At 36.3% G+C, this 26,566-nt stretch overlaps 1 protein-coding gene across 2 annotated transcripts in view; it reads right to left on the bottom strand.

Moving 5' to 3' along the window:
• Nucleotides 1-26,566, bottom strand: part of EML6 (EMAP like 6) — a 119,058-nt gene that overhangs the window by 54,356 nt on the left and 38,136 nt on the right. For both annotated transcript variants that reach the window (XM_027814576.2, XM_005445623.3), the window contains exons 3-10: nucleotides 22,383-22,481; nucleotides 20,192-20,260; nucleotides 17,353-17,538; nucleotides 15,309-15,444; nucleotides 11,176-11,377; nucleotides 4,775-4,912; nucleotides 1,876-2,132; nucleotides 42-254 (exon numbers count right to left, since the gene is read on the bottom strand). In XM_027814576.2, the coding sequence (XP_027670377.2) occupies nucleotides 42-254; nucleotides 1,876-2,132; nucleotides 4,775-4,912; nucleotides 11,176-11,377; nucleotides 15,309-15,444; nucleotides 17,353-17,538; nucleotides 20,192-20,260; nucleotides 22,383-22,481 (1,300 nt within the window). The remainder of the gene's footprint in view (nucleotides 1-41; nucleotides 255-1,875; nucleotides 2,133-4,774; nucleotides 4,913-11,175; nucleotides 11,378-15,308; nucleotides 15,445-17,352; nucleotides 17,539-20,191; nucleotides 20,261-22,382; nucleotides 22,482-26,566) is intronic.

Here is a 26,566-nt window from a genome sequence, read left to right as displayed (position 1 = left end):
GTAAATACTGCACTGTTCAGAAATACAAAATACCGCCTTACCTTTCTTTAGGCATGGAAATCTGAATAATTTAATGAGCCCAAAATCATCTCCAGTCACTAGCACTGAGCTGTTGTAATTTCCATCCACAGAGTTGACATCTGTAATATTTGCATATTTCGGCCAAATTCCATTCACTTCAGATCCTATCACACAGGTCCATGAGGCCCAGTGAATTCCTTTTATCTCATCTTTGCTAGTTAGATGCTTCCCAGCTGAAAACACACAAGTGAATAATCCATTTGTTTTTCAGTAAACTCCATTTCTTTTCATCATTTACCTGTGTAATTTTATTGCAAATAGTCTTTTAACCTAAATTAATCAAAAAGATTCACAATTTCCTTTAAATCTGTATAATCTCACATTTGTGATGTTTAAGGTCATCACACATCTTACGAGTTCTAATGCAGCTGCACAGAAACATGCCAAGAACATACAACAGTGGAAAACCTTTGTAATTCCACATCACTTATACCAAAGAAATGTCTTCAATAAAAAGTACATCTACATAACATGAGTTCCTAGAACGCTTTCCAGTGCTATAATAACACACATTTTAAAACAATGCTACATGTGCTAGAAGGAATTGTTTCGTTCTAATCATATAAAGTCACTCAAATCTGAGTAACTGGTCAGCCAGTCGTACTATGGTACTTTTCATTTACAGAGTCTGCTTTATAGTTGATTGAAGGCTGCCAAACTAGCTCAAATAAGAACAAATCTTATTCCTAAAGCTCTCTTCTGTTCCATGCCAGTTGCTTCTCAATATTAGAAAGCATTCTCAAATAAGAGTAAGAATAAATCAATTATTTATCAAGCTGTTACAGATTAATTAAAAATACTTTTACAGGACAATCATCCTGAAAGGTGATGAGCTGGATTGTGGGCATGTAGTGCGATTGTACTGGGCATAGATCTTAATATATATGACATATATATATAAAGTTGAGGTTGCTACCAACAAATGAAAAATGCACTCTTCCAAATATATAAGGAAAGGTTACACGTTTGGTATACATGAATTTGTGGGGTGTTTTTTTAATTTGATGATGTGAATATCAATGTCCCACATTACAAGTGAATGTGATATTCATACTTTCATTCTAAGCCCGTTCTATGTCGTTATCACAACCCCATAATTAGAATTCTGAGTTTTGTTGCAATAACAGAAGAGGTACTGAGGTAACATGTATGATGCCATAGAGGCATCTCTAATTTATTTGAAGTCTTTTGAATTGTCTTCTGCAATTCTGGCTGTGCTACTCGAGTCACAGCCGTTACCAACAGCGTTCTCAATTTCTGCTGCACACTCCCTGCTATGATCCACATATTGGTTGTGGCTTTCAGGGCTTTCACTTGGCCTGTCAAAGTTTAGTACTATCAGTTTGGAATGTTGTTTCTAATAACAAATTTTAACATTAAAACTTAATCAGTTAAATAATTTGACCCAATCATCTCTCCCATTTTTAGTTATTACATTCTTAAAAACATTCTAATCACTAATATTGGAATTGTTCATCATTTGAATGAACTACAACAAGGACAGAGGTGCTTTTGGTATTTATCTACAAAGCAAAAATGAGTCATTTTGTTAAAGCTGCTATACAGAAACATGCAATTATGCACAGTAAATGCAGAGGCAGCTTTTACCTAATCAAAGCTGAAGGTGGGTATATTCTGTGAACACTGCTTTTAAAAATGAACAGTAAATATTTATGTAAGTTTCAGCAAAGAAACTCTGCTTGTAAGTGTACTATTACTATTATATTTTTGTTGTTCTCTGCAACTCCACACTGAAGTTTCCTTGTTCATAACATAAGCCACTTGCAAACTTACACGGCATCTTGTAGAACAGTCTTTCTCCTGCACCATCATTGGTTTGCAAGAATTTACTATCCACAGACCAGTCAATATGAGTAATAAAACTAGAAGATTTGTTGCATTCTCCTATTTTTTTGTATCGCTGAGCAACCGCATAGATATCCACTGGGCCATCATTAGAACCCACAGCAAGGTAAGAGCCATCTGGTGAAAATTTCATTTCATGGATCACTTCTTTTCGGTCTTTAATATGAACTACCTCTGTCATGTCTCTGCAAGAAACAATAGTGAAAACGTGAACTGTAAACTTGTGAACACACAATCCACAAATATTTAAGACAATTATGAAAATAGATGCACTGAATTATTTGTACAACAAAAAACAGATTTCACTAAAAACCTTTTTTTGCTAAGTTCCTATTGCTTTCTTTGGTTACAAGCACACTTCTAAAGCAAAAGACAAGAGATGACTTTAGCTGTCAACGATACTTTTCATTCTATTCACTTAATTCTAGCTGTAATGTTGTTAGCTATCTAATCTAAACCAGACCAGACTTTCTTTGTTACATTTTTGGGGGGGTTTATTGTTTGTTTTACACAGACAAAGGGAAGAGAGTTCTATCTAAAAAGCAATTACCTTGTCTCTCGCAAGACCCTGTTGAAATGGCCTGTGGGAGAGAGATACCTGTTTCTCCACACTGACTCTTGGGGAGACAAGAAAAGTTTAGATTAAAGGCTAACAATTAAGATGGCTAAAGTTAGATATAACTAATCCCACACACCATGACCAGTCAGCTACAGGTCTTGAGGTTCCAGCACCACCATCATCAAACAGTGGGAAAACAGAGAAGGGATAATACCTTGCATGTGTCTTTGAAAAAAAATTAGAGGCAGCTATATAGTATAGTTTTCAAAAATATATTCAATTCTTCTGTATCAAATTACATTTGATATAACCCCTTTTCCTATCAATCAAGAAACAAAAAACTGCAATGCTAGTGAATGCAGACAAAATTTTTGCAAGTACGTTTCCCAAATTCTTTGGCTATGAGGAAAAAATTAAGACTAAATCAAAAACAAATCTTCTCTTGAGTTGACTGAACAATGAGTCGTCTCAGTGCCATTAATTATGTATTTACAAAGACAATCCATACCAGATTATACATTTGTGCTGTAAAGAAATTTTGGGAGGAAGTGTCTTCTGCAGGTGTCATGCTTCTGTTACTATTCTAAGCTTTTTAAGTATTCTTCCTGATCCTTGCTTTAATTAATTATGGCTAGTAGTATCAAATTTATGAAAATACCTGAATTTACTTAAAAAACAATAATTTTTGTTAATATGTCTTAAAAACACTGATACATAAAACTGTTGCAAGCAGAATCCTGGAAGGAGAATAATCTATAACTGAAGACAAAGATTTCTGGAAAATGCCGATATGATTGGAAAGGTTCATATTGCAGACAATCAGGATCTTAAAAAAATCTAACAGAATAATTTTGTTAGACACTTCTCTTAAAAAGGTGAAACTCCAAAAGTCAATTAACAGGAGAAATTTTGCTGGGAATATTCTTATTTATTCATAGCCATTTTTTCCCTTCAAAATATATTTTAGAAAAGAAAAATATTCTTAGCTCTGCCTTATTACTGAAAACTAGTAACATAACTATTCCATAGCAGTAAATACTGCTACTGAGAAGAGCAGATAATTCTCCGGATTTTTCCATAGATCCAGATCCTTTATGGCCAAGAAAAATGAGAATAAAGATTCACGTTGCTGAGTGCATGATTGAAAAGAAATGCCAACAACCAACATTGCCATTGTCTAGTTTTCCTGGATCACAGGCTGTAGATCTGTTACTCTCACAGAAGACCTGTCATGGCAAAGGAACAGGTGGAGAAGCAATTGCATTCAGTGCCTTACATGAGGGTGTTGCCACTGTCAAGGAATACTGCTGGGCTTATCATTATCAGTCTCCACCAGCTGAATCATGAATAATGTTAGGAATCAGGCCCATTAGCAAAAACAAGATTACTGTGAGACAAAGAAGATTAACTTCTTTAGAAAAACACTGGTCTTTGAAAGGGATTTTAAATTAATATGAACAGATCAGTTTTATTGAAGTCATTAAAGCAGCGCATTACAGGAGATTTCACAGATCTTCTGTTGATGACAGTCTTTTCCCTCCTATCGGCTAGTAGTTCAAAATATTTTAAATATATGCTTACCAAACATATGGAGTAATGTTAAATAAGTGGTAAGCTCTTCCAATTATCAATTAAAATAGCGTATGTGTCTTGAAATCACACTATTTTGTTTGGCTATTTCACTCTATGGCTAATTTTATGTTTTACATGCTTTTGTGTGTCTTCCATAATAGAATTACAGACAGAAAACATCTGCGGTATAAGATGGAGTCATGCAAAAACCCACTTGCCATCTCATATGAAAAGCAGAATTCACGTGTGTCTTGCAAATGCTTCAAAGTCTTTCAATCAGCCATTCTTGTCAATGACAGGAAATGAACCACTTAATCAAGGAGATCCCTCTCAAAACTATGTTGTTATCTCTGTTATGCACATTTCTTTTCACAAAATATCTCTATAATTTCTCAATAAAGGAAAAAAGTAAAACTTGAAAATCTTGAATTTTATCTACATTATTACTAAGACATAATATTTGGAATTAAATAAAGCACAGGTTTTCTCCTCATTGCCAAACTACCAACTTTTAAAACACCAAGTGATATTATGGAAACATATGTTCAATTTTTACTCTCTGTTTCTGATAAAATACCCGATGATTTTTTTTTATTATTTTTATAGGAATAAAAGACTTTATAATATGATCTTGAGTTACTCAGAGAAAAAAACCCCACTAACATGAGAAACTAATGTAAGAATTTTCCATCTTACCTCACTCGAAGAACAATGAAGGAGCCATCCTTCATTCCAAGTGCTAACTGTGATCCATCAGGACTGAAAGACACACTCCGCACTGCTTCTTCCATGTTACAACGAGCTATCAAGGCATGGTCAGCAAGACTCCACAATCTGCATCAAGGGAAATTGAAAGCAGTAGCAGATTTTTCCCGGCTGTGCAATATTTCAGTATCATCAAGAGAAAAAAGGAAAAGCCTAACCCAACTGGGAAAGGCCTATTTAAATGCATATCTTATATTTAGATTTTATAATGTATTGATTCCTTTCCAACCATGGAACGAAGATAATTTCACTGACTTGAGCTTACAGACTTACACAAAAACTCAAAACTGCTTATTAATCCAGAAGAGAAAGAGGGTGTACAACGACTGCCTGAATCAATACATGAACACAGAATTTCACGACAGTGGCACTGAATGTCTTGGCAAATACTATCAAATGCAGCTTTTGGACACCTTCAAGTGAAGCTCCAGGTTCAAAATTCTTTCAAAAATGAAGGAGTCTCTACTGTCCCCAGTTCTAGCAGGAATGGCACCTCAGGCCTGAACATACATCTGTGATAGCAGAAGAGAAAACAGGGTGAAGCTAAATTACATAATCATTTGGTGTTATCTCCAAACTGTATTTGGTATAATAGAACTCCCTTGGATGAATAATAAAAAAATGCAGTTTCTGTAGACAGAAAGGGTCAATGCAGATCAGACTAAAATTTTCACTAAAAGTGAAAGCAATATTCAGAGCATAAACATACCCACTGTGGGGAAAATTTTCTTGTCATAACCCTGAATGAGCTAATGGACAAAACCACATGCTGATTTGCTCATTTACATAATTTTAAATAAAAAGAATCAACCAATAAATTATGCCATAAGATAGAGAAATGCAAATAATGTACCCATGTCTTTAAGAAGGAATGGAAGGAGTTTCCCAGATCACTACAAACTGGTTAATCAGATCTCATTAGCATGTAAGATTTAGAAAAAAATTTAAAGAAAAGGATAATTAATAAAGTACAGAACAAAATGCACAAAAGACCTCTTGGGGTAGAAAAATTAAGTCATCAACACCCAACTATCTTTATTTTGAGGACAGTGTCATAAATTAATGCATTTGTACAAGATTTATAAAATATTCAGTAAAATATTTGAATCGTAGCATATGTGATTATTGGCTAAACTCAAGAAAATGACAATTTGTACAAGAAGTGCAATGTGATACTGAATGAAGTTTTATAGCAAGCTTTACAGAAAGAAACAATTAGGCTGGATGGAAGATACTACTGAGATTTCTAGGTACAAGCTTTGGAATAGTAACATTTAATATTTTCACTAAAGACACTGGCACAAAAGATGAGAATGCTAATGAGATTTGCTATGGACAGCAAGCTGGGAGGCACTGTGAACCCAGGGATGGATTTATTGTATCAGAAGGAACAGAAGTTTCTTGATGATGAAACAAACAGACATGGAATGAAATTTAACCAAAGCCCTATTTTCAGAGCCTTATGCCTAGCACGGTGCTGTAAGCTTGAAACACAAGTGGAACCAGCAAAAAGGAGTAAGATCTCACACTACTTTTCAATTATAGAATGACCATCATCCACAAGTGAGCTGCAGACAGGAAAAAGGAAATTTGATCCTAAAATATATCCTGGGTGCTATTCCAGGAGGTACATGAAAACAATAGCACACAACACATAGTGACCTCATCTGGCACGTTCTTTATGAATTACCTCAAGAAATCAGAATAAAAACAGGAACAGAGGCAGTGAGGGATTATTAGGATGAATAAGAGAATGAAGATTGTATCACATTAAAGAAGATCAAAAGACTTGAACTTTTATACCTGAGCGAAACAAAGGCTGGGAAGAGATAGCATTGCTTCGAAAAATACATCAGTAGGATAAACGTCAAAGGAGAAAAAGTTATGTTGAAGGAACATGTTGGCACTAGAACAAATAGCATAAACAGAACATGAATATCTCCTGAAAAGAAGGAATTTTCTGACACCCCAGCAGTAACATTTAGATACAGTCTTGGAGTAACAGGGGAAAAAAGAAAAGTTTGATAAATTTAGTAAGAGGATTACATTACAGGCTTTGCCTGCCTGCATTGGGAAAGGGTGGTAACCTATGACTTGAGCAATTCTTTTCAAACAGAAACCCTTCAGGCCTTGTGAGGTTAATGTTTATCAGGATCAGTCGAGAATCAACAACCCTGAATGATGCTGATTTCCTCTTAGGCTGAGAGAATTCAAGGATGAGAAAGAACTTGAAAGGCTTTTCTGTGGAAAAAACTGACAAGTACCATTTCCTCATGAAAAAACAGATGTTTTCAAAGACAAAACAGAAGTAGGATCAGATGCAAGAATCTTAGCAGCCTTGCTAGGAAGAAGCTATGAGCCCAATACAATAAGGAATGAACCAGAAAGAATTTGCAAAGATTTCAAAGGAAACACCAAGATAAAGTATGCCTCCAAAACGTTGTTTCCATGTGAATCACTTTGTCCAATACATTAGAAGCATAATTGCAATAATGGCATTGCAAGTAGAACGATTCAATTTTCTGTAAAAAAAAACAAGAAAAAAAAAAAACCCACCAAAAAAGCTTTGCAAATTAATGGAAAGGTAATCTCAAATATTGGCTTTTTAATTTCATAACAGAAAAAAAAGTATTTTGTACACATTGTCATGGTTTCAGCTGGGATGGAGATAATTAACTTCTTAGTAGCTAGTACAGAGCTGTGTTTTGGCTCTGATGTGAGAAGAATATTGATAATGCACTGATGTTTTCAGTTGCTGCTAGGTAATGTTTATACTAAGGACTTCTCAGTTCCTCAGGCCTTGCTAGCAAAAAGGCTGGAGGGGCAGAAGGAGTTGGGAGGGGATGCAGCCAGCCCAGGTGACCCAAACATAGCATGGGAGGTCATTCCGGCCCGGGCGGGCAGATCATTGCTTGGGGACTGGCTGGGCGTCAGGGGCGGGCGGCGAGCAGCTGCTTTGCGCAGCACGTTGTCTTTCTTCCTCTCCCTCTGGATTTTATTCCTTCCCTCCCGCTTTTCATTATAACTGATATTGTCATAGTTGTTATTATTGTTCTTTCATTTTCTTCTATTTACATTATTAAAGTGTTCTTATCTTAGCCCTTGAGTTTTACACTCCTTTCAAGTCTCCTCCCCATCCCTCTCCGTGAGGGGGCAGTGAGTGAGTGGCTGCGTGGTACTTAATTACCAGCCGGGGTTAAACCACGACACATATACATACAGGCATTTGTTTACACCACTGACAAAATAAAAGCCTGGCTTTGCTTACAAAACCAGAAAAAGTATCTTTTCTGGCAAAATACTTCTGCACGCTGTTTTTGGAAAAGCCAGACAAACAAACAATTTCCATATAGTGTATATATTTCCAAATAAAGCAAAGATGTGTTTCCACCATTCTTTGGCAACTTTCCTATGTGTTTGTTTAAAAAAACACAGATAGGCTGATGAAACATTATTTTATTAGTCAGTATTCTGGTCTTTTCTGTCATATACCTGACAGGTGAGTTTGCTTATTGGAGTACCTACAGATTACAGCCTCCCCAAAGGCTTACTGGTAACCACTTCATTTGCAGGAAAAGCCGTGGCTGATGACAGGAGCTTTACTGCCGCTTTGTTACATTCAGCTGGCACAACAATATTCCACACAAAAATCAGAGATATGAATATTCAAATGCATTCACATAAAAACAGGTTTCTAATCAATCTTCTCATAAATGCAGGAACACAGAAAGAGATCATTCAGGAAGGCAGACAGTGGAGCAGAGATATTCTGCCAGAACAGCAGCTACTTCTGGTCTGGCAGCCAGACTTTCTAGTGTTACATTACAAAAAGACACATGGGGTCCACGGAACAAATGTAATAATTTTGTATGCCTCAGCACTCAGATGAGAATGATGCTTTTTTCCTGTTCCTGTTGTATGAGACAGGAAGCAGGCAGCTTTCCTAGTTGATAGGCTTTTGAAGTTCAAAATGTAGGAAACCTGTATTTGGCTAGAGCCTTCTCTCAGCTGCACTAGGGAAAATCTACGGTAATTCCCCTTAACTCCACAGAGGTCTTTTTCATTTAGAACCTCACTTAGACATGAGTATATAACCTGGGCCACTAAATACTTTTATTTGTAAAGCAATTTATATAGCCATTCTTTTCAAAATAATGTGATAACCAAATACTAATAAAAATTATACAATGAACAGCAATACAGAAACATTCCTGTCAATGCAGCTTTATTATTTGGAAAAAAGAATTGTAAGAAAACATTTTGTACTTCTTTATCTTAATGAAAATATTTATATATTTCACTGGAATTCCCTGCATGAAGCCATAGTTTAAAAAAAATACCACTGTCTGAACTAGAATTCAAATCCCACTTTCTCTAGTGCCTAAACACCTAAATGGATGTGTAATGTAGTGCAGTAAAATACCTGCAATGTTAACAAACACACATTTTATAGAACGGCAGTGTTCAAAGGCATCAGTAATATAATAATAACTAAACAATAATAATAATCATAAGAGCACCACTAATTAAGGCTTTATGTGCCCAAAGAGCATGCTTGCAGTGTCTTCCATAGAGGGGCAGGGGCACAAGTTTGTTCACACACACTTTCAGTAGCAGTACGTTATCCAGCACCAAGCCAGAGCTGAATTACCATGCTAACCAAGAGTCCAAGACAATAAATCCAAAGTCTTAGCATGGCTTATTAGCTTGAGGGCAGTACAATACTAATCCCAGCTTTGCAGCTCTTGTTTCTGAACGGACTTGCACCCTATCAGAAAGCAGGCAGTGTGAATTTGTGCCTGTCTATAAAACTCTGCAGGCAAACCCAAGCAGAAGAGACTATTCATGCATTTTATCAACTGAAAGAAGTAATACTAATATGTAGGAAATGGGGAGATAACATGACTGCAGTGAACTTAGTACAGTGAACAGACTGCAGTGAACACACTCTGGATTTTAATTATGGTTAAAAAGAGATGAGGGATGGCAGGGACAGGAAACCAGTACAAGTAAAAAGATAGAAAGAAAAGCGAAAAAGAAATTCCAACTGACCAGCAAGCTTCATGGCAGAGGTGAATCATAATGTGTAATCTGAAGGAGCATAAATTAGAAGCTGTACGTATGGCAGGAGATTGTTTTTTCCTATTGAAATATGGCTGAGTGGTAGAATCCACATGTACGTCTCTGAAATAAGTTGACCAGTAGCCCGTAAAAAAAGAAAAACTGTTTGGTAACTGCCTGGGGTTGATTTGAAAATACACACTCAAATTATCTACAAAAGATGAAAAGCAGTCATCATCCATCTAGCACAGGGCTGGAGAAAAACCTGATGGAGGGACTAGAAATTAGGATAGTACGGTCAGGAGAAACCACTAAGAAGGACATTAGGGGAATCAGAGCTTGGGAAGCCAAGCTGTGATGAACCCCACTGTATGCGCTGTGCTGCAAGGGCTTCAGGGCAAGAGCAGAACCACAATTTGATGAAAGACTCCAGAGACTGCCATAATAAAGCCAGGTCTCCCCAAAATTTCTCCAGTCCCCCTGTGTAGCTTTGGCAGTCAGGAAAATCTCACTCTCTTTAGTCACAGGTAAACAGTAAGTCACAATGCGTAGTGTCCACGCCCAGTTGAGACACCACACAACGGCTGCATGGGTATGGGAGTACTTCCACTACAATGAGAATCTTAGCTTAACTTCTAACCTTTACAGTAAAGCCTTACTAAGCATATTAAAAATGCTGAGGGTTTTTTTCAGAGGCTTATCACTTTGCCAAATTTTAACAGGGACAGGAAAAGGAACATCCTTGACTTTGCAACAATTCCCACAAATGTGTACAAAATTTCAAATCTCTGCTACAAAGCCTTGAGGCAGATCTGTTTCACTGGGGTACACCAGCCCATTTTCATTAATCTCATTTTCTGGCATTTTAACTGAATAGGTTTTAGATCAAATTTTCTAAATACTCGAGGCTGAGGCAGACACCTGCTGTGTAAAACACCGGTCAAAGATATTCAGGTTTTAGCTTTGTGGCATATTATTAACAGAAGAGAAGTATGAGGTGACCATTCTCCATTTAGATACCTACATCTGCTGTTCAGAACAGTAATGAATTGGTACATAAAGCAGAGTATATAAATCCAACATGTTTTGAACACAAATTCTGAATACTTTTTGCATGATGTGTAGAGCCCAAATATGAGGGCTGACAAGAAAAAGCAAAGCTGCTAAGAATAAGGGGGGTGGAGTCATAACATAGGGCCATAAAATGAATAAATTACAAATTAATGTGTACATGAAAGAATAGATAAAAAATAAATAAGATCTAGCCTTACCGTACAGATCGATCATCACTGCCTGTGACTGCTAAAGGCTTCTTTGGATGGACCGCCAGGGCCCAGAGCTCCCCTTCACAATGGCCCTGCATAATCAGCATGGGTTTATCTCTCTCTCTTACTAGCACCTCAAATATTTCACTGTCCTGTGTCCCTGCTAAAAGTCTGTCCGCTTTCCAACAGACACTTCGGATGGACAAACCTGACAGGGGACAGAATAATCTTAGATTAATGGAAATGACAAGACAAAGTGATAGCACAATGAAGATCATTAAGACTTCAAGAGTTAATTTGCAACAACTGTTATGTTTTGACACTGAAGTCCTACGATACATGACAGCTGATTAAAATCTCAAAACAATTCTGTTACATTATCTCCACCTGACAAAGAGAGAAAGCTCAATCCTGCGAAAATGCTGAGTGTCTAATACTGCTGCTGCCAGTTTCTCAATGGATCAAGCTCTTACGCTTTGTGCACACCTTGGGAACTGAATTCAAAAAAACAATTAATTTCACATGATTTAAAAATCTAAATTTTAGATTAGAGTAGTTTCCTGTGACTGAAGTTGGTTTTATTCCTTTTTATCAGTACTTTTCTTATTTGCACATTTAAATAAAATGTTGAATAAAATTCAAATGGTGAACTTAAATGGTTTGTGCCGACGTTACCATGCTTCCCCATTTTAGCCCCAAAAGATTATTGAAAAACACCAACAAACCATGAACAAAAAATCCTCCAAAAACCCCAAACCAACAGAATCTTGCTTTGCATAACTTTTAGAGAACTTGACCTTATTCCACAAATCTGATCCTAACTTAGCAGCTGGAATTTTACTACCCACAATCTTAAAAATACCCTCTTAGGTGGCTGAGCAATTTGATAGCATTCTCTGGTGAACTGCCTGCAGCATTTGTATTTTCTGTTCCAGTATATGGAAATCAAAGTTTGAATAATGGGTCTAGATGCTGTGAGATGTGAATGAATAAAAAAATCCATTTGTCGCATAGTCATTGTCAACCACTTCATCATTTCAACATCTTTTGGCACCAAATACATAATGCAATTAACTACTGGTCACATAAATAAAACACATTGTAGGCATTTTGTGTCATCTCTTGAGAAGGGCAAATTAATTTTCATTTATTGTCTTGTCCATTCCCTGTACTTTTTACTTTTGATAATGACGTTTTGTGACTTAGCTAAATTAAAACTGAAGTTATGACTTACATCTTCTTGGTACACGCCAAAGGCCACACAATAAATGATGTTCAGATGTTAAGTGGAAAATGGATACTGTTAAGTTTTAGAATACAAAGTACATCTTTTGATGTGGGAAAGGTAATGTTTTCTGTGAGGTACTGCACATAAAGAAAGATTATGTATTAGATTTTTTTACTAATATATATATATTTAAATACAAAACCCAAGCCCATGATCAGATTGTTACTGGTGATGCATCTCACTTAACAGGTGTTTAGTACCCTTCAGTACAGGATGACTGGTATATAAGAGGGTGGGGAAAAAGTCTTCCTGGCACCCTAGAAAGATGTTTTAAGTTTCAAAGCTGATGCCTTTGCAAACTGCTTTGGAAAAGGTAATTGGAAAGGAGGGACAGAAGGTCATAGGTAAGCAGTTAAGGCTACCACCATTGCCTGAAGTTACATATGTGCTTAAACTAATCAGTGCCATTGACATAACTGAAAACAGAAACAGAATTTCCACAGTCTGTTAGTAGCAAGCAATAAATGGAAGTGATCATCAGTGGGTGACATGTTAGACAGAAACAGCAGAAAAGGACAGACATAACAGAAACATTGCAGGCAAGAGTTCCATCACACTGAAAGAACAGAGAGAGAAGAAACCCTGAAATAGGAAAAAGGTAAAGATTTTAAAAAATTGTGGTGACAAGGTGTAAGTGTATGCTTGGCTATTATGACCTGCAGTCACCCTCAAGGCACTAATTTTTTATAGTTGTAGTCAGATCAGCAGTCCCACCACACTTTTCACAGATACACCATTATGTCTTTTTACTTAGTCTCAATGATTATGCTCATGGGAACACCGTCTTTGCCTAAGCTTTGATAAATTTTGCTTAAGTCAGTTTCTTGCCATTAAACCAGGCAATGTTTTTATTTTAACAAACAAACGTAAACCTGAATAAATACTTCGAAGACAAAATTTGGACAGTGTTCTAGTTTTAGTTTTTAGAAATCAATTAATGTATCAATTTTGAACAAACTGTTAGCACCTACATACAAGTCTAAATGGCAACTCAATTCACTTTCTGGAAATGAAATTTTCTACTACTTTCCCTGAGTAAGAAGACAGCAAAAACCTCTACTGACTGTCTCTCAGCCATATCGCTGTTGTTACAGTGCCTGGTTCTACTCAGCTGCTCTCATCTATATGTTCTATATCCTGTAGCACTGAAGAGATGGTAGAAATAACGGCATCAAGTTAGAATCACTCCATCGCGTGTCTAATGAGAATTCACCTTCACTAAGCCCTTCCTTGATTTCACTTCCATCAAGATCAAAATTTCTTAGGCAACCTGCAGGATAGCTAGGTGCTTTCTGCAGATAACGTGCAGCAAGAAGATACCTTATGACTACATTACAGCTCTGTAATGTAAGTTATAATTTTGAAGTAATAATTTGCCACAGAAGATAACTACAGTCAATTAAAAGTAACTGAAGTTAGCTAAAGTCTGTTTTGCCTTCAGTGTTGACACATCCCAGGCAGCAGTGAGAGAAAAAAAAAAAAAAAAAGCTTCTACTCTGGTCTCACAAATGTGTGGGATAAATCTCCCTCCCAGAATCACTTCACAAAGAACCAAGGAAGTTGAAGATGCGTGTTTCACTGGTGAGCACTGCTTTCTCTGTGTCACCCTTCCTATTTATTTTGACTTTTATTAGGAACAGATGGCCTGCAAGACTGGTATCAGCCAGAATGACCTGTCTAACCCAGGTATACAAGCTTATTTCTCCACAGTTTTAGAAAGTATTTCTAAATTTATCAAAACTGCTGTAAATGGTCATAAAGTACTGCTATTGTTTTCTAGAAATGAATGTTAAACATTATGATCCTGGCTGCAAAAAACTACATAAAGACAGAACAGGAGAGCAAAGGGACTCCTGGTTGGGTATCTGACTTTCTTAAGGGCTAAATTCCATGAGTTTACACTACAGTAAGCACTGTTGGAGCAGTGTTCATCTAAGGCTGCTGGCAGTTTGCTTGTTGGATGAACCTAGATATTGCAAACCTATGCATTTTACAAGTATTAGAATCATCAGCTCACTTGGTTTAAGATGAAAAATAAACATAACTAGCTCATTACTAGATCACAGGCCAAAATATCCAGAACTGAGAAAGAAAATTTTTTCCTTCTTAGTGGCCTCTTGACTATTTCAATGGCAATTTTAGTATGAAGACTAGGTCTGAAAACACAAGCCAAGAAGCAGGGGAAATTAACGCTAGCCATTACAAAGTTGGCTGCCAAAAGCGTATAAAGCTTGCTTCAAACCAGCCAACAGACTGCTATACTCTCAATCCAAATGCAAGAGTAGAATTCCCAGAAGACTAAGGTCTTGATAAAGCATGCATTATGATCTATGGAGGTTATAAGTGCTCCGAGAGTCTAATCATTAAATGAAATGATGACTAAGCTCATAGGAAGCATATGATGGTCAAGAATTTAATAACATTCTCTCTATTAAATATGCCAGGTGCTACCATTCCAAATGAACCTAATAGAGCGCTAAGATGGTCAGCATCTTTGAATATCAGGTTCCAGAAATCTCAATTAGTTAAACAAATTGCAATTAATTAAGTTAAAGGTTGGCCAACTTCATTCTCCTATTGTTTTGTGATTAATTAGTTTTACTTATCTTCTTTTATTTGCATGGTGGGGAGCTGCAACTATAAGCATCCCTCTGTTTATAGTACAAAACATGGAAACCCCTTCTCTTCAGGCTACATCATTGTCAGAGAAAAAAGGGGAATACAGATCTCAAAAGTAAATACAGTCATTAAGAAAATCAGCAGTATGCAGATACATTAATGCTTCAGATTAAATTGTGTCATAATCCATTATCTAGATGTGTGAAAAACCATTAAAGTAATAACTCATTACCTTTGTATCCTTGTTCAGTCTCCCTGAGATCAATTTTAGTAATTGGTTTGAATTCAGTGTCCCATAACCGAATGCAACCATCTCTCCCTCCAGTGGCAAAACCTTCCTCACAAGCATACATACTAAAAATTCCAGCCTGTTAACCAACAGTATAACAAGTTTTAAAGTTCTTTACAATTGATTTAAACACACAAACCAAATGTTTTTGAACAGACTCTTGTTAAAGTCTAGAAACTGCTAGGCAGCAAAATGTTGTCCATCCAGAAAGCAAACCAGCAAACACAGGGGGATACTTTTATTTCAAGTGCTCCCACTTCAGTGATTTATGTAGAAATTTTTGTACAAATAGCAGTGATATAGCCTATTTGCAGAACTTTAAATTTAGTTTAGTTAATACTATTATAAGGACTGTTAAATAAATAATGGAACACTTAAAATAAATAGCTACCCAGAATAAACAAAAACAAGCAAACAAGCAATACGAATATTCTTACAGGTGCAGAGACGATTGAGACATTCTTTCATGAATTCAGACATCATTGGAATCTGACAGGAACTGAAAGAGTGTCAATTCATTCTCTTTGTTGAAAGACAAGTTTCTATTACAGTTTGAATTCCTTCTTCATTTTTGAAAACACCTCATTATGATGAGTATGCTGTACTACATTGGAATAGCTCATGGAATGCCTGCTGATTCAGTATTTTATTAGGAACATTTCTCAGTTATGAGACATGTCGAACTGCATGGAAATTAATACAATGAACAACTGTTTTCAAAATGGCCTTGTTCATTGTCTTAATAAATGAACATTTCTAATAATCAATTACATGGAGATTAGGAATTGGGCAAGCGAATGCACGTTAGCTATGCAAACCCCATAATTTCTAATGATGAAACAGAACACATTATATAGAAAGAGATTGTATTTAATCATTCTAATGAATCTAAATAAAATCCTGCAAACAGAATTCTGCAAACATACTACCGGGGTTTACCGTTTGCCAAAGATATTCCCACGTTATTGCAGTTGCACATAACCACAACCTGGCAAGTACACAGTAGTTCTGCAGGTAAGGTGTCCCACTGACTTCAGTCTGACTGCTTTCACAAACTAGGGATTATATCTATAAATAACAATTAGTCTCCTGAACACTTAGATCTAATTTGAAGAGCTACTATGAATCTTGATTCACTATCAACGTAACTAATTTGGGAAGATCAGAAAAAAACCCTGTTGTTTGCAGTGCTATTTCTAGAAAGGTTCTAGAAGAAAACTATAGCAACAACTGTTAGATTTCATATCACTCCTAAGGAAAATACACTTGTTTCCTTTTGTTCAACACCCCCCCCCCCTTGCTAGAATGCCATTAGCCACAATCATATTCAAAATTGGAGTAGTTCTCAAATACATTTGAAACTAGTAAAAAAAAAACCATCCTACTGTGCCTTTACTGCAGCAACAACAGAGATACACATTTATTAGACTGGTTAGAAATCGATCCAATGCACTCCCCCTTCTCTCTGTCATTATAAGTGCTCCAAACTGGGAGGGGTGGTGGTGGTGGTGTTACAAAGCCAACTGGAGTAAACTGTCTTTGGAATATATCTGGAGTGCAATTCACAGATTAAACAGGTTTACTCCACATTGAAGCTTTTATGAGGAGTCAGTCTTCTTTGTTGGGAATTTTAGTGATAAAATTCTATTTAAAATAAGATGATTTAATTACCAACTATTTTTAAGTAAACTGATCATAACTGAAGCTACTCAATCTGTAAAACTTTAGATTTAGACAGGTCACTTTAGTCTGCTTGGTTAAATCAATGCTATAAATATCAGCAGTCCTGTCAGTATCAGTTCAGCAGCTAGCATCTGTTGACAACATGTAAACAAATCTAAGATTACATATAAGTTCTTAATTGATAAACAGTCTTAGACATTCTTCTGACCTGAAACAGAAGAACATCTCTGTAGATAAGCCTTCAAGAAGTTTTTCAATTCAAAAAAAGATAATTTCAGAAATTGACATTAAAACCATAACTTACACTATGTGCTCCTTGAATTGTGCGGACTAAGTTTAGCCCTTTCCAAACATAGATGTCTCCATTTAAAGCACCAGAGTACGTGATATCTTCTTTTGCACATGCTAAACAAAGTATAGTTTGGAGATCTCCTGTTTTACCAAATATTCCTCTCTTTGCTGTCAGTGCGTTTCCACACAATGTCCAAAACTGTGAAATGTAAACGGCATATTAGGAAAAATTTCTGCACAATTTCTGTTTTTTTCATATTAGTATGCAGATCTCACAGATGTACATCCTTACAGAGCAGTATCTGGACAGACATGCTCCTGGTAGTCCTACCAGGCTGCCCATTACTCCAAAACTGCCCACTTAACCAAGGAACCCCCCAGGTAAACGCAGTAAGTCTAAGAATAAACCAAAATAAGCAAATTGTTTGAGAAAGTGAGGCACAGTTCTGACTCGCTATTGCTACACTACCCCTTCTCATTATCTCACTATCTTTTACGGTGTTTTGCTCAGTGATATCTGTCAGTAAGAATGCACACCTTTTAAAGCCAGGAACATCTCAATTTTCTTGCCTGCAAAACTTAAAATACAGGTGTAGTTCTGAAGTAATAAAATACTTTATCTTACAGAATTTATGTGCCTGGAGTAGACATCTCTGCCCTTTTCCAGTGTACTGAGAGATATACATCCCTCAAATATAGTTACATTTACTGAGTAACCATCTACTGGATGGAGACTGCAAATGCTTGTATAAGAAACAACTCTCGAACTATGAGAGTAATAGGTTCTCTACGTCTACACAGACACAGTAACATTCTGCAAAAAAAGAACGTAAGACTGACTGGGGAAGAGAAAAAGAGTCAAGACAATACAAAGTTTGTCTTGGAAGGGTGCCTGTAGTGGTGGGCTAGAAATACCATACTATTTCTTTTAGAATCAGAGTCCCTTTTTAAAAAATAAACATTAATTCTATCAAGCAGAGAGGATAGTTCATGTACTCAGCTCCCTCTCAAGGACCAGACTTTCCTGGGAAGGCAAAAAGCATTTCAATTAGATTTGTAAGAGACATGCTGAAATATTCAGGCCTGCCAGCACTAGGACGTTCTGGACACACGCAGGAACAGAACAGTAAATCTACGTGGTGTAGCACAGTCCTGAATGGACTTGCCAGCTCAGGTCTTTATTAGTCAAGGCATCTATGCCCTGTGGTCTGTTGTGCACTGCAGAGATACTGTCAGGGACTGGACAGGAATATTGAAATGTCTAACATAGATGCATAATGTCTATCTCATTCCTGCTTTATATGCCTACATCTTTTCATGGCTATAAGCTGAATTCTTAGGTCTTCCTCTCTGTACTCACTCCTATAAAATTCCTATAAAGCTGAATTCCAGCAAATCCTTGGATCAAGACTTTTTATTTCAGATCCTTCTGTACTTCTAATTCAATTAAATTTTCCCTTTGCCTCTTAAGACAATTTATGAGAAGACAGCGGGAATACTTCCCCAGGGCTTTCATCCTGTGAGTAAAACATATACTCGCCTCACTTCTGGTTAGCTGTAGAAGGGCAAGAGAGCGGGTAGCAGTGTTAGGAAACGGGCGGAGGGAGGATCCTGAGATCAGTGTGAGATTCCTCAGCTCCTAGGCTTTACCACAGCTTCTAATGTCTGCTCAGCCAAATAAGCCAACAGACCTGTAACACTAAAGGAATAAATGGCACTATTCCCAAGCATTAGTTCCAATTCTCACAGTCATACAATTACTTTAGAGCTGTTCTTTTGCTTTGTTGCAAGTTAATTATCACATGTCCACAGCCTTACAACAAATGGCAAGTATACAGACTGCTGTTTGAGCATCACTGGAGGGGAACTGGAGAGGATTCATTTCCCCTCCTCACTATTTTTTTCTTTTCTTTTCTTTTGGCATGCCTCTATACGTATTTACTTTGCCTGGTATTATGCATGTGCAGGGTAATTATGGCCATTTTAAACAGAATACAGGTGCCAAACAATGACAGGTTTGGGAAAACAGCTTGCAGAATACAACAGATGGTATCATTGCTGTCAAAACCACCCACAGTTTGAAAGCAGCGGTGGTTTTAAGGGCACAAGCTTCTCAGTAACCAGAACTAGAGATATTAACGGGTTTCCTAAACTTCCAGTTAAAGCTCTTCCCACCCCAGTCATGTGAAATAATTGCCATCTGTTAGGAATGCTTTTGATAAGACACAAGAAAACTAGAAACCTGCAAGGAATATTGGCAAACAGAAGGATTACTTTCTAAGCTTTTCACAGACATGAGAATGTTGTGTCCTAAACTATAGTATATATTAATTTTCATATTTAAAACAACTCCAGAAAAGGTGACTTAGAAGGAGCAAATAGTGGGGCACTAGAGTTTTCATCTGTTCATCTCTGCAGGTCTTGCATACCTTCTCTTTGGTACTGCTACAAATGCTGGTAGCATGATAGGCCAAATAGCAAGCAGTTCATTCAATTCATTCTTTTAACTTAGTTCCTCCTATACCTGTTCAGTAACTGAGAGAAATCACTAACAGCTGAGACAATTTTGAGACAATTTAGGTGGAATGGAGAAAGCAGAAAACCCCAAAATTACAAGTATATAATGATAAAAACTGTACCAATGATCTTCCTTCCTTGCTTGTTAAGTGGATCTGTGCCTCAGTCACAATGTCTAAATAGGCTTCAAACAAAAAGTTTTGCTAAAATGTTTATAGAGTAAAGAAAGAAAAATATATATAATCTTATATTTAAAGCCTACATCATGTAAGAGGACAATTTTATTTCATGATATTTATTTACTTTTTAACAAGTAAGCAATAAAAACTATTTACCTTTATGTGTTTTACTCCACAGCTGACGATTCTATTTGGTTGATAATGGTCCCAGGAAATATCAAATATCTGTTAAGAAATACAATAAGCTGATTTATACATTAATTGCATTTCAGGTCAGTTAGCTTCCACCAATTTTTAGGCATAATCTCTGTTGTACAAAGTACTACTAAAAAGGAAAGAATGATATTTAGGTAAATTTGGAACTCTTTGTAAACAAAGATGAAGGCAAATATGCAGGCTTCCTCACACAGTTCTGTCAACACACCTCATTCCTGCCTTCACACTTCCAATCTATCCCAGCTCCAAGGTGTTACTGAATAAATGGTACTTACTGTCTCACATAAAATGGGAATTATAGTGTAATATAACGTTCTTCTCCTTTAGGGATGAAAGATCAGTATATTTATCTTTATTCATTATTTTAGGTAAAAGGTACAGTGTCTAATTTAACAAGATTATGGAAGACCATGGTGACAAAATGAGTGAATGTAGTTCATCTGACCTAATCTACAGAGTTAAAATTGAATTTTTCGTTTTGATTAATGTTACATTTACATTTTTAATAGTACACATCAAAAAATGAAGTATCAGATCCTGCGTAGCTTACCAGAACAAACTTACAGTCTATTCTATGCCTATGGGATTATGACAAATGAAGAATATTGTATAAAGACTGGAAACAAAAAGTTTGTAATTTGGCCCAGATTTTCAACAATATGTCATTTTTAGACTTTTTACCCCCGGCATTCAGCTTTTCAACACCCAAGCTGAAAAACAGTGAGGTTACCACAACCATAAATTACTTCAGGAAATGTATGTCTGTAGAGAAAGACAATGGGACATTTTGCTTCTGATATACTTAACAGCTAGCTGAGGAGCTAAGTCACAAGAGAATTTCAATCACCTTACAGGACCATACTATCTTAAGCTTACCCATCGTTCATTTTATACACGAGGAAGCAATGCCTTCCTGCAAACTACTTGTTTTCTTTATAAAGATATCATCAGGATTTACAATAGTTCAAGTACTATTTTGTTTGAATCTTGTTAGAACACAGAAGATACTTCAACTCCAGAAATGCTTTATGATGCGTGCATGCTAAATCATCAGAATTTGTGCCCTAATTAGATATGCATTCTTTCCCACTCCCTCTTCAGTGCAAAATCTCCTTTTTGTGGTTGTGAAACTCTACTGGGACTAAGATCTTAGTACTTCTTGCCTGTCCTGGAGTCTTCCGCTAATTCAGAACCTGATCTTGTACCTACTGAGGTCAGTAGCAAAACTTCCACTGATGTAACTTGGAAGTGAATCAGTTCTGAAAGAGAAATTCGAATAAGGACAAAGATTCTGTTCTGTTGTGAACACTGTAAGTAAAAATTAACTACCAGATTGATTGAGATGACACAGAAGATGCAAATAGACTGCATGTGCGCACAAACTGTAAAGAAGGGTTTAGTCTGTTGCTTTGCATATATAAATACTCCATCACATGTAGTAAAACATTATGCTATTTCAATATTATAACATTCTAACATGCTATAATATCATAATATGGATAAAAGAAAAATTGTCAGAACATGTCCTTAATTTATTTTAATGTTTGCATCCTAGTGCTTATATATATTGGGGAGGTATTCCACTTATGCTAAACCTGTTAAACATTTCCTAATCCTGAATAATATTCCAAACTCAAACCTGTTCAGTTCTCCTATTTATTGGGTTTATGATCCTTTACCTGAAGTTAATAGATATAAAAGGAATATTTATCCTAATTGTGTTTCTTCTACAGGTAACTCTCTTAAGCAAAATAAAAGAGAGAATTAAACTTTCCCTCAGGATAAACTGTCTTTTTGACATATTCAGAAGGAACATTATCTGTGTCCATTGATATAGCATTTCGCAGCTCATGTAAAGAGCACTAAATCGTCCTAATCAGTGTGCAATTACAAAGTACTTCCTCCCTAGGCTTACTAGTCAGCTCAAGGATCCATCATGCGCCTCAGTTACTAACACAGTGCTGCATGCTATATCTGGCATAATGAGAATAAACAAATACCTTGTTCAGTATTTTAAAAGCCAGGTAGAATGATCAAAATCATCTTTGCATTAACCTAATACAAACCAAAATTATTTTAATAAAATTTTGCAACTCCCAGAAAAAATTCAGTAAATCCTTCATACAATTACCCTGTCTGAATGGCCTGTGGCTGTTGCCAGTAGTTTTCCTCTCTTCCAGTCCCAAACACACACTGTATTTTTGGCATCCAGTCCCACTGAAGCTAAACGCTAAGGAAAAACAATAGTAATCCAGTTAACAGAAAAACAACTCCAAAATCACTTTACTGTATTTCAGATTATTAGGTGTACAAACTGATTTTCCCACATGTGACTTGGGTTTGAACTACATCACAAAGGCACCATCATGATACTTGCGCTTAACATTTACTCCCTGTAGAAAGTACTGAAATGTCTCATCTTTTCTAAAAAATCAGATCATTGATTTCAGGTTACCAATGTTTCAAGTACAATCCTTATAATGAAATACTTGAAGTGTTTGTTTCAGGTACACACCATTCTAGCATTTGATTTATTAATCTCACAATAAAAGTGAAGGGGAAATAGAAGCCCTCTTATTTCCAAATACAATTTTGTTCATTATGCTCATTTTGTTGACCTTTAGAATCAGAACTGGATATAATTTTAATAATTGCCTTTTACATAGCTTAGTATATCAAACCAATTAAAATAACTTAAATTATTAATTAACCACCAAAGTAACTAAAATTATTAAAATTATTAATTAATCATCAATTAAGATAACTAATAATTCTAACACTTATAAATCTCAATAATGCAAGAAAGAAAAAGGATAAAATAAAATGGAAGGGAAAATCTGCAACATACCCAGATGACCAACGGTTATTGTGAAGGTTGTAGACTTTTTCCCTTCCAGTGACTGCACTAATTATGTCCAACTTTATATTATTTCCAGGATTTCTTATTAGGTGAGAAAGCTTTGACTGCAGATCAGAGATGTTACAACTGGGTGTTGTGATCTGTACCAAAGACCAAGCCAATGCCAAATGTACATAACTGCAAGTGTACATAATGGATGTGATACCAATGCGTGTGGATAGGGGTATGTAATGGATATGTCCAACATGCATTAGTTAAAAGGAATATGCCTGAGTAACTTGCCCCTTGGGAAGAGGCGAGGCTGTTTCTATGGGAAACAATCTTGCAGCTCAGTAACATGACTTCTTAAAAACAGCCAGATCTGTTGTGTCCATACTGCCTATCCCTTGTTCTCATTGTCCTGTCTAATAACTTCTTATCGTAAGGAATTAACAGTCCAACTGAAACTTCTATGCATTTTGCTCTGTTATAGGAAAGCCTGCACTTCAAGAACATGCAATAAATGAAACCTTTCTATTTGCCTCAAAGATCAGCAGATGAACCATCTGGTCCAAAGGGACATATGCTTCAGAGATCAGATTGACCAGATCCTTTCCCTCAAGATTTGCTTCAAGAACATGACTTGCAAAGTGAATCTCTTCAACTGGATTTCCTTGAACTAAATGTCCACTATTTTTTGGCTCAAATTTTCAATAGGCAAATTGTTTACAGTCTAGAGATGTCTATGATAATCCAAAAGACTGAGCTGGCAAAGAAAACAAGCATAATTACCAGAGATTCCTCTGAAATGCTACATTAGAAAAAATACTAATTGCAGTAAGGCTATCAACTACTGTACAACTGAGATAATAAATCATTATTCATAAAGAAACAGAAGGTTCTGGTTTTCATTCTGTAGCAAAATAATTCAGAGACCAGGTACTCCATGCCTTTCCACACCATTTTAAAGTGTAGAAACATAGTGTTCGTCTTCCTTCTTAGGCCAGCCACTACACCAAAAGGCTCTGGTTTAAATGCAGTAGGCCCACATGCATCCTTCACTGCCTTCTTAACAGTTACAGTTCCTTTATTTCAGAGCAATGAAATATATCTTTTTTGACTGGTTTCATGGGAGTTGACAACATGCGTTATGCCTAATATAATACCTGAACTCTGCCTAGTGAATAATGCATAACCCAACCAATATCTTACCAGCAAATGTACTAAGCAACATGGTATTAATGAAAAGAAAAAAATAAAACCCAAAACCCCACCAAACCAACAAAAAAACCCAAAAACCTAATTACAGATTCATGCCACAAATATCTCTGAGCCCAGCCTACTTTTATGTTGTCATTCACTGAAATAAAAATACTCAAGGTCTTGAAAAACCAAACTGCGTGAGAATCTACTGCAGGAACTTGCAAGACACCAAATAATTGGAAGATTTGATTATGATACATTAACACAAAATCTGCCCAAAGACTCACCATATGTGAGTTTTTGAAATGGCAGATAAAGGTAGGTTCAAAATCTGGAGTTCTATCTCAGATGTGTACTGAATATCTACATTTAACCAAAGGTAACATGCTTGATTATCAGATGTGTGGTCATGAAGGAAAAAGAAAATCAAATATGGGAAAGAAACCTGCTCCTGCCAGTTACCAACACAGAAACATTTACTTTCAGAAAAGACTGTTGTAGCAGAAGTCTTACTTGTCCTTGAGCAATCTACACCTAGCCAGGGGCTTGGATGTACTGATCAAAACACAGGATATTTTTCATGGAACCTTCACCGATTCCAACTTTTTCTCACCTCTTTTATACTCTCCCTCTTCACCATGGAAACCATGGCAGTACTTACAGTATCTTTTAGATTCATAATGTGAACAACAGCAGATCTGAACTGTAACTACCAGTCAGGAAATTACCATTAGGGCGGTAGATGGACAGTGAAAGTACTAGGGGAAATTAGGAAATATTTTATATTTTCTTTTAACATAGGTCTACTGAGGAAGATCTCTTGCTGGCAGAAAAGTGATAAACGCAGAATTTCCTTTTTGGTTGAAACACCCTTTTAAGTCCTCCTTCTGGAAGAGAAGTTGACAGAATTATGTTTAGAGTATTCACAGAACTACCAGAAGAAAATATCTGCCAAGTAGTTTACGCACATAATTAAACAATTATTTTTAAATCTACACAGATTTAGAAGATTGGCTAAAGAAGCTTACTGCTACCTAATGCCAAATTTGGAAGTGTATGTATGTATTATGGCAGTGCCCTCCTCACTTCATTTAAAAAAAAAAAGTATTATTTTTAGAAAGCACACAAAAGGGCTCATCTAGAATAACTCAGACCAGAAATTGAACTGTGCGGTATTGGTGAAATACTTCAATATAAAAGACATCAGCCTTGTAGGTAATTCTGTGAAGGGTAGGTATTAGTAATTTAAGGAGAAACTGCAATTAATTCCCGATTCAACAAAAGATGTTTTTAATCATAGGCAAACTGACAGCTATTCATTAAACATTTGACCAAAGTGCAGCTTGCCTCCCATCAAATGTCACCTCCTGACCATACAAAAAAAGGCCCCCCCACCAAAAAAAAAGTATTTTCAAATAGCAACAGTTCTGCAAGATATTCAGCTCCCATCAGTACTTTTAAAATACAGTAATAATTACACGTAACATACAAAATGGAAAATTTACTCAAAATATATCTGTTTCCAAATGTAAAGCCATATTGAAGGTACATAAAATAAAGGAAGCATATAAGCTATCCCTTCATTTAAGCTGCATATTGATCTTCTTCATATAGTATAAAAAAATAACAAACCCTGTTTACTCTCCGTTAGCCAGTTTGTGGTAAATTATGCCAGGCAAGCACCACAGAAACTACTATGCTGTCTCCAGGCAGGGTCAGCTGAAGTCCAGCAGGGAGTAATATTTCAGAACTAATTCATTTGAATGCCTGAAACAGACACCCTAGAGTTTCTGGTACAAGCATAGCTAATTAACTTGGCTAAAATATAGACGCAGTGTCACTATTTTGAGATCCACACTAAGTCCACATTCTGGAGCTGTGTGGTGCTCAACACAGCAGCTACCCTTGGAACTAGAAGCTGTGCACAGCAGTGGGAGGAAGCCAAGCTGACCATAGGGATCCAGCTCAGGTAGAGAAGCAGAATTATCTGGGCTTTTCCTCAGTCCACTTTTATTTAGAAAGTGGACAGCTGACAGAGGTAGCAGAGAAAAGAATACATTTCTTATTGCATCTATACCTTACATGACTTGAATTTATTTGTGGTTTGGGACTAAAATACCAATCTTTCTTGGATATTAATAGATAATCAATATAAAATAAAGATATGCATTAGAAGGAAAGGTGTAAGCAATGTATGGAGTCTGTTTTGCCCTGTCACAAGATGCCAGCTCTCTTGGGTGTGCTGACTAAATAAACTGGAACTGCTAGCAGCT

Source organism: Falco cherrug, chromosome 13 (genome assembly GCF_023634085.1).
Source record: "Falco cherrug isolate bFalChe1 chromosome 13, bFalChe1.pri, whole genome shotgun sequence".
NCBI classification, from domain to species: domain Eukaryota; kingdom Metazoa; phylum Chordata; class Aves; order Falconiformes; family Falconidae; genus Falco; species Falco cherrug.
This window is presented reverse-complemented; position numbering and strand designations above follow the sequence as displayed.